Below are 14,854 nucleotides of genomic sequence, written 5' to 3'. Positions count from 1 at the left end.
TTAGGATTTCCATCTCGGTTGTAAGAGAGAAAGTTAGATTGATATTTCTCTGCTGAGATTCCTGTTTGAAAGCTGTCTATTAAAGCCAAGAGGGACTTCTTAAAGCCAATCCATTGCAATAACCATGAACAGTTCATAAAGATGAGTCTGGCAGCAGCACTGATCACTTGGTTAGACACTATCATGGCCTCATTTTAGGATTTCAATAAAATCTTCTCTGCGATCTTTTGGAATTTCTGGAGCGAGTCTCAAAGATCAATCGTACCTGCCTAACCGGGCAGTCAAACTTGCAGATTTCATATTTGTAGATGCTAATCCACATACTTTAGGCCCCACAGAGTCAAGTTTTCTATTCTCCTACTCCTAGTCTGGTGGTGCTGCAGATCAAGGATTTGTTTTTGGTGCCGCAAAGACCACCACAGAATCAGGAGGAGCATCTGAAAATAGGACTAACAGGTGTTGTGCAGGAGATCTGTATTTTTCGTTTAGTATGGATAGTGCAGCTTTTGCAAAATCAGGCTTAAGAAATAGTTCCATAACTGGTTCCAATAGGCCCGGAACTGGTGGCAGGAGCAGACTTGGAGATGAACATTAGTGAACAGTTTTATATATCTTACGTTGGCCTTGAGGGAATAGTAACAGAATGTTTGGGTTAACAGCTTCCCAGAAAAGTACTTCTTGGATTGAGTTGATGTCACGGATCCGTGAGACTCTTATTAGATGAGAGCCATTCCAAGGAGGGGAAAAAATCCTTATGACCGAGGGCTTTGTGAAGTAGGAATGGGTCTGGACCTGTATCTTGATCTTAATCTGCGATAAAATCTACACATTTGCGGTGCAGACTTCGATCTCCTTGTTGTTACCAATCGGCTCGCTCGAGAATGGGCCCCTGAAGGCACCAGAGTCTGAGGAGGTAGAGGTGTCGAGGCAAGTGGAAAAGTTGCTGGAGAAACTGTATGTTGAGATGGTGAAAGTTGTCAAGAAGCATTGTGTCCAGGAGAATCTGGAATGACTTGTCTATAATGGATAATAGTCGCTTTCATGTTCAGAATCTAAAGTTGTCAGAAGTCTTCTGATCTTAATTTTTCTGACCTCAGCAGATTTATGGATAGAAAATGCACATTCTGTGTCTCGACGTGCCATGTCTCCTATGTCTCGACATCATGGATTCTAACGAAGTTGACGGATTGTGTATCAATGCCGTATGTCACCTTCTCTTAAGCGTCGACCCAGTCCTCGATAGTGAGGCAGGTTATCACTGTACTTTGCCTTAACGTTGAAGTTCTTGATGCTGAACAAGAACTTTCTTTTTTCTCTCGATGTCTCCCTTTTTTTGGATCTCGCTCTCATTGAGTCCTTAAAGGATGCAGGCAGAGCCCTGATGGAGGACTGATCCTCTCCTCACTCATGTTAATTTCCACCTTCAGATAGCACCTCTTATTGTCTGCTCAGTTCAGCTGTTCCATGAAGGTGAATCATCCCTCTGTCTCTTATGGTAGGCTTGGAAAAGGCCTGAAAGTGTTGACATCTGTCTGGACAGTGACAGTCAGGAAAGCAAAGTACACACATATCATGGGGATCTGATTTTGCCTTTTCCTGTGACACTTGGCAAATAAATATAGCATTTTATTTTCTTTAAAACCACATTATCCTGTCAAACAATTACAGAAAAATACTCTTGGCATTCAAAGACATTAATTAAGCTGGTTAAAACATAACTTGCAGAGGCTTTTTGTGAAAAAAAGGTTGAGCTCAATGCTCCAAAAACCTTCCACCAGGAGCCAGAAAAGAGAACTTGGGTAACTGCTGTCTGATGGGCATGATGGGATACTGGAGTGCTATGAGCCCATAGAGGTGCAGAGTCAATTGCTAAGCTAGCATAACTGCAGCCTACGCGTCTACATTGTCCTATTCCTTCATCCCCATTTCCTTTGAAGGTTTGAGAGTAAGATTTTTAGAAAAGATTATCTTCTTTCTGGTAATTTTTCCTATTATTTATAATTAGTTTGTCCTTTTTCAAAGTAAATTAAAGGAATCAGCCAAATAGCATTTGTATAGGCTGCAAAAAAATGTAAGTTCTATCTTAAAACTTGGCTTTCCTGAATTCAAGTGAATATTTACACCTAAAGGGATATATTTTGGAGACGTGCTCTGGAATCTGCACATGGGTGGGTCTGTTCAGTGCTTATGATTATCAATGGAGATCCCCTAAAGGGGAACAAATTATTTTGAAGTGCGTTTGGTTTGACTGGTACACTTTAAAACCAAGGGGCCGATTATGATGCCATCGTAGCAGGGATTGGGACAGCCCGTACTCCCCATTAGGATGCGACCGCCACCATGGCGGTCGCATCCATCACTTTAGCATTGCGGCGGGTTCTGATGGCTGCAGCACCCGCCGCAATGCTAAAAATGCATGTCCTGCATTTCACTGCACTAAATGGCAGGCACCACACAGTGCCTGCCACTTAGAGTAGTGAAATGTAGGCGGGTACCATGGGTACCCCTCCAGTGCACCAACACCCCACCCAAACACAGGAGAGGCCCGCAATGGGCCCCTGAAACCAATTCCCGCCAGCCTTTCCATGGCGGTTTTGCCCCCATGGAAAGGCTAGATACAGCCTGCATCGTAAATTGGCGGACGGTGCCTGCTATGCACCGCCACCATTTTAGAGAGGCTGTCCGCTCTGCCGGGCAATCAGTACAATTGCCTATGGCAGATCGGTGGTGGGCGGTCTTTGCGCCTGCCACAGTGGCAGTCCGATTACCCTTGCCATCCTAATTTGGCAGGAGGGGAATCGTCATTCGATGGCGAAGGGCTCGCCACCGCATGGCTAGTGATGGCGGGCCTTCCGTCATCGTAATCGGCCCCAATGTGTTTTGCATCAGAAATAGCCTTTACAACAAAACTGTTACAACGCATGCCTTTACATCGCATGTCGCTGCAACGCAAAAGGTGTGCAGCAGTGGGTAGAAGGTGTTGGATTTAACTCCAACACCTTTCCTACTGTTGCACACACTGGAGTTAGAATAGAAAATTAATCTATTCCAACTTCCAGTGCCCCCAACAAAGTCGGAGTAAAAGTTTGCGTTGCAACTGCATGCGATGTATTAGAATGCGTTGTAATGTCACATATTCATTTTGCATTGTTTTTTTGGATAGGGCAGAAGCGCTCCATGCAAGAAATGGGCCTGACCCCGCACCCAACAAAACCAGCTGCCATTTTGCCAGCCCACTGGGAAATTATACGGTGGCCAGTACGACCAATATGTTCCTGTCCCAGACAGTGCCTTGTACAATCTATGCTGAACGAAAGTGATCACAAATTTTCATAACACCTACAAAATGTGGCAAGTTATGGTAACACACGTGCATTTAAGGCCCATCCCCAATTCATTGTTAAAGACCTATTTTGCACAACAGACAAAGCAAATACTGTAAAAGGGACTGCATTTTTTTAATATGCCCTATATATACACAACCTGTACAAGAAATATGCAACATATTTATATTATATACAGTGATGTAAACACAACTGATCGCCCATAATGCTTGCACTTTAATTCCTAAACATATTGTTCTGTAACTTTGCTAGGGTTCCACAATAGATAAAACCCACAAGTTGTATCACAACCAGAAACAAAGTCTTTGAAAAGTTTTGATAAACAATGGTCACTGCCATTCAGATGCACAAAGACCCAAATCCCACCCCATGACAGTCTACTTTCATGCATGCTTAAAAACACAAATACTTCATAGATTGATATTTCAAAGCGGACAGTAGCTTGTGTTAAGGAAAGTGATGTAGGGCCGGTCCTTTCTTTCAAACATCCGTGATAGAGTCAGTCAAACTTGTAATCCTCCTATCACAAAGTGCAAAATATATCATTAATATCACAAAGGTTACACATATTCTAGCCCCATAGCCAATATTAAGGGAAGACATTTTTGAAATTGCCATTTAACAGCTCATCGAAAGGCCTGTGGGAAGACGCATAACAGAATGCCCTTGACGCTACCACATTTGTTTGCAATGTTACTTCTGCCTGTGAAGTGCATTACAGTGTATATATGTCACATATAAGAGATCACTGGAAACATATAATGTCTGCAATGAGACAATGGGATAAAAATCTCACAACCCGTTTGGTCAAAATAGAAGTCATACATTTAGAATAGGTTGAACAGACAACAACATACTTGACCTTTTTAAGGTCTGGGATTTGACAGTGGAACTGAGAAACAGATCTAGGGTAAACAATATACAGAATGAACGCTGAACCTGGCTCTTTCAACAACTGGATTTCTTTGACCAGCCTTTTTAACACCTTCCATGCTCATGACTAGCTCAGCTCGTCATGCAGTACACTGCTCGTGTGCTCATGACGAGCTGAGCTCGTCATGAACAATGGGATTCAAGGGAGTGCAGCATCCAAGATGGATCACTGTAGCATTGAAGGTGTTAAGCCATTGGCTTGAAACGGTCAATCATATCTTGTCTCTACCCGGTGGCGTATTCATCTCTCACCTAATGCTATCTATCGGGGGTTTGAGTGTGTCCTTCCGCCTCCACTTGAGTGCTTGCATTGTACTGAATGCGGGACTACTTTACAAATGTAGCTATCTGTGTCTGTTCCTTCTGACTCCCTCTCATGTGTTTCGTCTAATGTATTAATGCTCAACATTAAACTCAGACTTACAGACTTTGCTGAAGCTTGTTTTATTTTAAGTGTGGATTGTCACTGTCCAGTGTTTTCCGCTGACTAATGTGCACATGGACAATGCTCACTTTCACGATATATCGTGCACTGCCGTAATATTGTATAAGGTTTATCAGTTGTGCCGTGCTCCTTGGTATCGCTCCCCGCTGAAGAGCATTGTTAATTGTCAATGTGGTAGCAACCCCACTGCCGTGAGGTGTCTCCGTAGGCACAGGTCAAAAGAGCTGAGAAGTCAACTTGTCCATTCTTGAATAAACACACTTCTCAAATAGTTCTTCTCAAGAATTCTTTGTTGTATTAATTGTTTTTTTTTCACAATCATTTGCTTATATTCAAACTACATTTTCCCGAAATGCAACATTCCTGGGTTGATCAATTCAACATCATTTCCACCATCCCTATGCATTTTGGCTAGAAGTCTTCATCAGGGGAATGTCTACAAAATCAAAATTAATGTATGTTTAGTAAAGGGGAATCTCCACCAAAGTTATATAACCACCTCGCCTTTGATCGTGTGTCAAAGGATCCTAAATATCGTGCGTGCTATTTTTGTCATTTTTATAAGTCTGCGTGGATTTTCGTGCTTGTTATATCAAAGTGCCTATTGATCGCGATTATGTGCCACTCATGCCGATTTTATATGCGTTCTACCGTTACAAATTAAGATGCATAATTAACCAGAAACATTGAGTACCCTCAAGTTCTACATGCAAGCTATCCCCAAATCGTATGGCTTACCGGTGATTGGAATTCCATTCTCCCCTCTTCAAAAACTGCCGCGTTTTTGCAATAGAAAATAAACTTGTGGAAATTATTTTTGTAAGGATAAATCTCCCACAATAAAATGTTTGCCAGGGAAATCTCATATAAAAAATCATTTATTTGCAGGAAATTTTGCCTGCAGGGAAAGTGGACAATATTTACAACTTAAATCCTTGCACTAGGTACAGCCACACTGGCGGAATTTGAACTTAACACATCTCTTGTTCTAATGGGCTTCTGAATTCAAGATCACTCTTGATATATATTAAGTAGTGAGGTAGGGCACAATAGAATGTGCATTTTTGTTAGACACTTTCCCATGAATGTAAGTCTTTTGAAAATACTGTGAAACATTTTGTAAGGAGACCTTAACACTTGGATTAGGTTCAAATACTCAAGTGGTGTGTGAATTCATAGTTTCTTTTCACTCAGGCCGGTAGCCTGCTGCTGATTTTTGTTGTGCTCAGTAGAATGCAGCAGAAGAGCACAATAGATTCCATGATCGTTGTTTGTGATAGGAACTCAATCAGTTGCCCGTAGAGCGATTACACTCGAGAGAAAAACAATCATTTAGACCTCGTCCAGTAGCTGAAAAGAATTGCCAACGACAACACAGCACCAGATGACCAATCGGATCTTTGAACACAGAAGCATCAGAAAGTGAGATTTGGCATCTCAGAAAAGGAACCATTGAGCTTGTGAGGTGTTCCCAGCGTCAGTGGATGCTTAGCTCAACACGGGCATTTAACTATTATGTTACTTCCGGAGTGAAGTAGTTTTTCTATATGTTCAGCGGCAAAGAAACAAACTTGACACATCTGCCGGAAACTAAAGAGTTTGGCTTCAACTGTTGCTTCACAGTTCATGTGTAGACATGGTTGTGGGAGTGGGCTTGCTTGCATTGTTGCTTTGCCACAAATTAAATTAAAGAAATCAGTTCAGATCATGGATTGTGCACAATTACCAAACAGTGGTACCAGACCACAAACTCTTACTATGTGCAAGATCACTGGAAATAATCCTTAGTGTGCTCTTCTGGGCGTCTGAAATGCAAAACCCGAATTTCTTTCCATTTAGATGTATCCACATACGATAGCGCTAGATGACATAGCGCTAGATGACAGCAGCAAAGGTGTTGATTGGTAGCATCAATGACTTGGACATGTATTTGGCCAAACCAATATCCTCCTTTTTGCTCCCACATAATCGCTCTCCTTTCTTCCTCTGCAAGGCGTATACAGGCTCCAGACAAGGCGACACTTCAAACCTGGAACAAAAGACAATCCAGTGAGGCTTTGGAAGAGAACACACTGAGCTATCACAACAGATGTAGAAGTGCATTCTTCAAAAGGTTGAATTGCTATTAACAGGCCAAATAAACTATTACTTCTTATGTTGCTTTGAGCAAATCACTCCACAGATTGTTAGTTATAAAATTATCATCTCGTTTTTTCAACATGCTCTCCAACCATCAACCATCAACCATCAACCTCAGAAGATGAGTCAACCAACACAGAACAAGAACTTGTGAGGTGAACATACTGCTGAGGGTACAGCTGAGCTGCTGCCCGATACATAGTAAACATGTTATGCTGTGCTGCATTACATTAGATTATGTTGGTTGATTGTAAAGTGCCTAATGCTGCCTCGAGGCTGCCTCAAAGTGAAGGGAGGGGATAGATGAAAGAATGGATCGGTGCGAAGGAAGGAGGGAAGTGGCCTTGTGAATAGAAGAAAATTCCCCTAAACGCCTACACTGCTTTGCATTATGTACACAAACATGTCAGATGAGCTTACCTACTGTTGATAAGAAAGTAAAACATAATGTAAAGGGAATATTAGCATACACGATTCCCACTTATTTAATAAAATACATGATTTGTGCACATAATTTTTTTTTCTATTTCGCCAATACGTACGTGGTTACAAATAGAAGATGGCGGCCTGAATGAGCTAGGACAAATTTTAGGTGAAGACAATGCCTGATTCAAAGGACCCTATGATCAAATGACATGCGCACCCTCAAGGGCCTGGCCACTATGTCATGGGCCTTAGTGCAATTAAGGAAATAGTATCTGCATGTCAGTCAGGTGAGTCAGCATGACGCCGGACCGCCCACCCACTTCAGAGTCTGAAGGGGGTGAGCCGTCCGGAGTCATGCTGACTCATCTGACTGACATGTATACTGAGGCCAGGGGAGGCGCAGAGCGCACAACAGGCAGCAGCACAAGTGCGCATGACTGGTGAAGGTCAGCGAATTTTTCCGACCAGCCCAGTCATGCGCATTAGTGTTGTGTCTGGCTGGTAGCGGCGCATTAGGAGAGTGAGGTTTGAGCAACGCCGCAACCCTCGATCTCCTAATGGGCAGGCGGGTGGAGAGTACCCCTGCTAAGCCAATCCTGGCACTGCTGGAGCAGCGCCAGTATTGGCTGAGAGGGGTTGCCACTCCAGTGACGCAGTAACGTTGAGCGCCAACGCGGGAGTCGGACTCGGGCCCAGGAAGCAGAGGCGGTGCGGACCCGGTCAGGAAAATTAGTTTACTTTATTTTAATCATGGTTAGCTTGGCTCTCTTTCTTCATCTCTCGGGGTACTCGCTGCTCTCTTTCTCTCGCTTCCTTATCCTATTTTCCCGTCTAGTCTACTGTTTGTTTACCGCCCTCTCACTCCCCTTCTCGGTCTCTCCCCGTGCCCCCTTCTCCTCCGTGGTCTTCAAGGACTCCTGCCAAAACCACCAAGGCAGCTGAAACAAATAATTGATAATGTACCCGGGCTGTTGAGAGCGGATCAAACGGCGTGGGTGGACCCGGTGCCAAGGACTGCGCCCTGTGTCCCCCGTTGGCCGCCCAGGGCCCGGCCTGGGAGCCCTGTCATTTACCCGCAGCTCCTATACGCTGATGTGTGTGAGATCTGCACACATCTGTACATCAGTGTACAGCACCCTCTATAAATGAGGGAGGGGCGATACCAGTACAGGTGCACTTTAGCGGCAGGACACCTTCACCCAAGCCCTAGGGGGGGAGATACAGTGGGTCACTGGGCATAAAGAAAGTCCGGCCAAGGTGTGCACTTCAAGCACTAAACTTGTGTGTCTGTGAAAAACCTTATGGGCACAAGACCGGTTTCATCTTCTAAGACTTTGAAAATTCACTTTGCAAAAAAACATATCTTGCATTTTTATTTTTGTGCGAAATAGATTTTAGAAAAACTTTAACGTGATGTAGTGCGGAGGCGACCAGGCGGGCACAGAGCCTGGTAGCATGGTTAATACTGTATTGTGAATTTATATAGCACGTTGAAGTGCTCTGTGAACAGGTAGGTACGTCTCCGTGGAGCCCAGGGTAAGTTTGGCAGTGTCCTACGCTCCTGTCTGTACATTTAGCATGGTTTACTTGTGCACATGTGTGTTTGTCCGCAAACTGGCATGTCTGGGTGTGCGGCACTTTGAGAACGTCGCATTCTGCCGCTTATGTAAAAAAATGAACACTACATACAATACATGTATGTATCATACCTAGAGCCTGGCAGTACAAAGCTGCTTCCAGGGATCCCTGAAGGCTGACGCTCTGCAGCACCAGGCTGTCATAGCACGGACATGCACTCTGCAGCACCAGGCTGTCATGGCACGGACTGGCGCTCTGCATCACCAGGCTGTCATAGCACGGGCCTTCTGCAGCACTAGGCTGTCATGGCACAGACTGGCGCTCTGCAGCACCAGGCTGTCATGGCACCGCAGCACCAGGCTGTCATGGCACCGGCCTTCTGCAGCACCAGGCTGTCATGGCATGGACTGGTGCTCTGCATCACCAGGCTGTCATGGCACAGGCCTTCTGCAGCACCAGGCTGAAATGCCTCATTATGGTCTGAGTTCAGAGTTTGTTCGCTTAGCTCCCTTTGCCCAGGGGTGTGTGTTCTGCAGTTCAGAGCAGCAGGTGTGTGCGGAGTGGGAGGAGGAGCAGCCACCTACACCTCCCTGGACTAAGGAAGCAAGTTATAAATATGCCTTTTTCTAGGCAATCAGACTGCTCTGGCCCCCAAGGCACCGGACTCGGCTCTCAGCAGTCAGGAAACTTCCCAGTGGGCTGCTGCTTAAAAGGCAATATGTTTCTGCTGGAATAATATTATTTTGCCATCTCTTGGTTTGAAACGTGTGTGGCGCCAAACTGCATAAGTGTCAACGCGGACGAATGATCATGGTGTGTTGCCCATCTTGAGAGAATTCCGAGACCTGTGACATAGCTCAGCAGGCACGTGCTCACTACTTCTGCAGCATTGATGAAAGTGTAGGCCTGCATGCATCGGACGTGCACTTTGCTTCAAAACACAGCTAGAAACTGTGCAATGCGTTTGTGCTTATGGTTTACTGGACAGATGGCTGCAAGCTACAGGGATAATGATTAATTATAAATTTCAGAACCAACGCGCAGAGTGCGCCTAGACTTCAATAGCACTGGTTATTCGTTAGTGTGGTGATTGTGCACCTTGGGGCAGAGGGAGCATGAAGAGTATTATGGGGGCACAGAGTGACACCCATGGATTACACACACTACAGGGTCTGTGAAATATTTGCTAATGTATTATTAGGCTTTCCTGTTTTCAGTTTCTATTTTTGGTAAATTCTGGTGGGGTTTTTTCAGTGTTTTCCAGTGATTTCAATACCTTAAAAAAACAGTGCTTATCAGTAGTTACACATTTTTGCGCCATTAAAAACAACAGAAACAGTGTTTTTCCGATGTTTATGGAAAGTTTTATTTTAATTATTGCTTGCTTTCTGCACTTATAGTGAATGGTATATAGACAGTGTACACACAGTGTATATTAGGTCCAAATACATTTTTGCAAATTACACTTATTGCAGTACACCATACACTACTTCTTCAGTGAGTCTTTGGTCATGTGCATGCGCTCTTTTCTTCCCATGTAAACTTTTTTCTGTGAAAAGGCCCTCTCAACATTGTCACTTAAGACGTGTACTGCCAAAACAGCCAGTACACTATTTGCTAACTCTAGCCACTGACATATCTTTCCATGCCAAAACTGGTGCACTTTAAGGATGCGATTCTCTGGGTAGATTCTGCAACATTTGCATTTAACTGGGCGCTTATGTCCTGAAAGTTATTGAAGCGGTCAAAAATTAAGCATCGCTTTTGAAACTACAAAGGAAATTCCCATTTACTGAAGGGATCTAGAACTTGTACAGAGTACCACAGTAAGGTTTCATTTACTTCAAATGCCATGGTTTGTAATGGGACATTTCTATGCATCATTGCAAGCCATTTCTCATACATTGTATAATAAAAGTTCTTAAACTGCTCTTCAACATGGCTTTGCTTACCAAATAGCAAGCACTCTAACATGGAAAATGTTGCAGATTCAAAGTCACTAAAGGTATCGCCTAGCCGTCTATTAAGGAGATGTTTCACATATACACCAATTATGCTTACTGTAAAATCAAAGAATTCAGTCCCTCGCTATATAAAATGCATAAAATAAATAAATAAATAAATAAAATAAAATGCAAACAAAGGTCATCACATTTCTTGCCTTTGGCATTATCACTCAGCCAAAATTATATAAAGGCATGTATAATATGGCATTCACAGCCCCTTGAACTGGGAACCATCAGCTAAGCAACACAGGTGGGATGACTCTTTCTTTGATGCAACACAAAGCACAAAATGATAAATATTTGCATTTTAGTTTCCACGCATAACTAAACTGTGCACCAAAATGGACTAAAAAGTAAATAGCGTTCTTTGACAGGTCATCACACAACGTTTTCATATACATAGCTGAATCACTTCAAATACAAACAATACCACTCCAATCTTGTCAAACCTTAAATGAAACTTTTTGTAGCAGCAGTCTAAGTGACACTGTGTTCCATGTGTTCCAAAAGTCTTGTGTCATGTTTTCACAACTATCCCAGATGCTTGGTGATAGCACTCTTTTCACATATAATTGTCAGTAAACCTTGTATTGAATGTTTAAAGCCTGAGGTGTTGGCAATTCACCTACTATCAATACTAACTCACTAGAAACTGGGGGCTGATGTATCAAGGGTTTTTACTCATTTTCTGTGGGTAAATCTGATGGCACATATTGGGAAAGATTCTTATGAAACTAGCCATTTTACCCATCAGTGAACAAATCAAACGCAGCCAAAATATAAAATAAGATTTTGATATTTCCTCATTCTCTACAGTTTATAAAATAATTAAACATGTCCTAAACTATGCTTCTTAATCATGCATCTTTAGACCAAAGACCACAAAAATGAAAAAAGCAAAAAGGAAGAAACAATATTTTTGTGACATCCCTAAACAACAAAACTCAAGCAGAGTAATGTTAGCCCAGTCTTTCTTGCTGCTAGCTTGCATAACACAGTTATGTTGTATTGGCCCTTTCCGGAAGAAAAAAAGGACTCTTTCACTCTACTTTTCCTTTCTTAGAATGGCATTTAGTTTGTGGTTGTGCAGGTGTTTTTTCAGTGTTTATATGTTTACACTGGTGAGGGCTATTTCCCTTTCGGTGGGGTTTTATCAGTTATTATAGGTTTAAACCTAAAACCAGACAGCCTATGTATTATTGACAAGGTTTTTTGCTGTGCTCATACTTGAGCTCTGCACATTCGGTTTCCATTCTGTCCTGATTGATGGTTAAGTAAACCAGTTTAACAACACCTCCTATTTTTATCTGCCACTGCTGTGGTACCTTGATAGGACATAATTTTAAACTGGTTTAGCATTGCAGTACTTACCCTTATAAAATCTCTGACTTTGTTCCTTGAGAGGATTTTTACTTTGTGCACCTGTTTCGTTGTACTAAGTACGTTTGCTATTTGCGATGCTAACAAGTTGTACATCAACACCATCTCAGTTCCCCATTGATGCAAGGTGTGATCCTGATACATTCCCGTAATGTTTCATATTTGCCAGTGTTTGTGGAGTGATGTGGTATAACCCTGTAGCAGAGTGAGAATGGGCAGGAAATGGGCAGACTTAAGGGGTTGTACCTGTATTTAACAGTGCACCATTTTATAAAACGTGCAATATGTTGATAGAAAAGTAATGGTTGTACTTATTTAAACATATTTTAATGCCTCATACCCCTACCTACTTCCTGGCTTTTAGAATGCTGCATGGTGTTTCAGAGGTACAAGCTTGAACATCTGAGATGGAAGGGGGGGGAGGAGGCTGATTGTCTGACTATGTCTGCATTATAATTCCTATTATAAGATCCGTTGGGGTGTCTCTGCTTTACAGTTTCAAGACTGAGATGGGCCTGCTTTTTAGTGGGTATTTGTCTGTCTACTTGCCAATCCCCAGTAGAGAGGTGTGTGTACACCTGTGAGTGAGCATGGGTCTCTGTGGAGCTGGGTGAAGGTACAAGAGCAAAGCGGTGTGAAGTGAGGGGAGGTGCAGTGACCGATCTATGTTTATTCGGCCCGGCACTAATTGCTTTACTAACCTTCTTGCTTCCTCAAATTTGCTTAAAAATGCACCATTTGTTCACTCTTTTTTCAACATTTTCTTGGGGGGAGAACCCCCCCAAACACCCCATAGGTTCTTCGACAAAAAAGAGTGAACAAAAAAGGCCCTTTAAAAGTCAGCTGTAGGCGCTTTTATAGCTTTCTCCTACAGGGCCTTGGGGAAGCTTCCTGTTTGGACAGTCACAGATAGAGGCAGAGATACAGACAGAGACAGAGACCGAAACAGATAGAGACAGAGAGAGACAGATAGAAACAGATAGACAGAGACAGATAGAGAAAACAGACAGAGAAAGACAGAGAGAGACAGAGACAGACAGATAGAGACAGAGATGGATACAGAGACAGAGATACATACAGAGACAAAGACAGAAAGAGACAGGGATAGACAGAGACAGATAGACAGAGACCGATAGAGACAGATGGAGACCGAGAGATAGATATAGACGGAGAGAGATAGAGACCGAGAGAGAGATAGAGACCGAGTGAGAGATAGAGAGAGACATATAGAGAGAGATAGAGAGCGAGAGATATAGAGAGACAGAGAGACAGAGAGAGCTAGAGATAGATGTGTGTATGCCGGGCCTGGGGTGGCTCAGTGGACTAAAGCGTCCGCTGCAGGGGCATGTACTCAACAGTTTTTTTTTTTTGCTCTAGCCTCACCCCCGCCCCCCCCCCCCCCACTGACCCCGCCCCCACTGGTGCAGCCCTCGGCCATAAACCACACTGTAAATTTGGCCCCAGAGAGAAAGTTTGTGAGTACCAATGGGTAATAAACCCAACCCCACACCCCCACTCATGTTTGAACCGTGAAATACAGGAATAATCAGCGTTCAGTGGATCCCTTAGGCTTCTGGCCCGGTACCACTGCACCTGCTGCACCAGTGGAAGTAACGCCCCAGCGCACGCTGTATCAGGCACGTCTCATGGGAGTCAGACTTCCCCAGACATTCAGATTTTAATGAGTTTTGTCACCGCATGAACAGCAGCACATTGCAACACAAAATAAGTAATGCACATCAATCTAATTGAGATGTTGACAAAGAGAACATGATAAAAAAAACTATCTTGGAATCATTCTAATGGTGATTCGTGGTGAGATGTTTAAGAGCAAACAAGCTCACTCCCAGTTTACCTTTTTGACCAAATCATGATTTTCATAATGTTCTTTCATGTGCTAAAACCTTCCTGTTAGTCGTCCCTTCTTTTGTGTACTTTGTCTCTCCCCCCTTTCATTCTGTACTTATATACTGCTTCCCAAACGTATTTCCTCCAATTTTTAATACCATTCAAAAATAGTTACATACCATTCTCGTAAACTGAGCTTGCCGACTCATATTCTGCTTGGGTTTTTTAACCCCTTCCATGCGGCCGCGATTCCCCTGGTGTGCTGTAAACAACACGAACAGGGGCGGGCCGTGACGAACCCCAGCCGTCATCAGCACACGAGCACCGTAGTGCATGGCGGCTGGGGTTCGTCATCAGCATGGAAGGGGTTAGGAGCACATCTGCATCTTTAAATCTTTATCCTACTTTGTATTTTTTGTTGCATTTTACAAATTCCATTTCCTCCTTCCCTTTTGTATTTCAACACATTCAATTTGAGTAACAGCTTATAATCAGCAACAAAACACATTTTGTTAAAGTGCTCCATAGATATATATTAAAAGAGGACTTTGATAGTCCGTGCAGGAAAGTTGGTAAAATAGCAGAGCAGGGTAATGCCTCTGTGGCAATGCTCTACAGTCAACCTGAAAGTCACAGTTTTGAATCTTAACCGGGCGTATTCAGCTTTCATCATTTCAAGGGTGATATGGTGAGTTCTGCTGGACAGTAGTAAAACTTGTACTTTACACTGCTGGGTCACTTATGGCAACATGTTC

The 14,854-nt window shown here is 43.2% G+C and overlaps 1 protein-coding gene across 1 annotated transcript in view; it reads right to left on the bottom strand.

Annotated features, from left to right (window-relative positions):
- Positions 1-3,442: 3,442 nt before the first annotated feature.
- Positions 3,443-14,854, bottom strand: part of PIK3R6 (phosphoinositide-3-kinase regulatory subunit 6) — a 688,429-nt gene continuing 677,017 nt past the window's right edge. The window contains exons 21-22 of the mRNA XM_086930633.1: positions 4,470-6,751; positions 3,443-4,329 (exon numbers count right to left, since the gene is read on the bottom strand). Coding sequence (XP_086786759.1) covers positions 6,598-6,751 — 154 coding nt within the window. The 3' untranslated portion in view covers positions 3,443-4,329; positions 4,470-6,597. The remainder of the gene's footprint in view (positions 4,330-4,469; positions 6,752-14,854) is intronic.

This window comes from Lissotriton vulgaris, chromosome 7 (assembly GCF_964263255.1).
Source record: "Lissotriton vulgaris chromosome 7, aLisVul1.2, whole genome shotgun sequence".
Classification (NCBI taxonomy): Eukaryota; Metazoa; Chordata; class Amphibia; order Caudata; family Salamandridae; genus Lissotriton; species Lissotriton vulgaris.
This window is presented reverse-complemented; position numbering and strand designations above follow the sequence as displayed.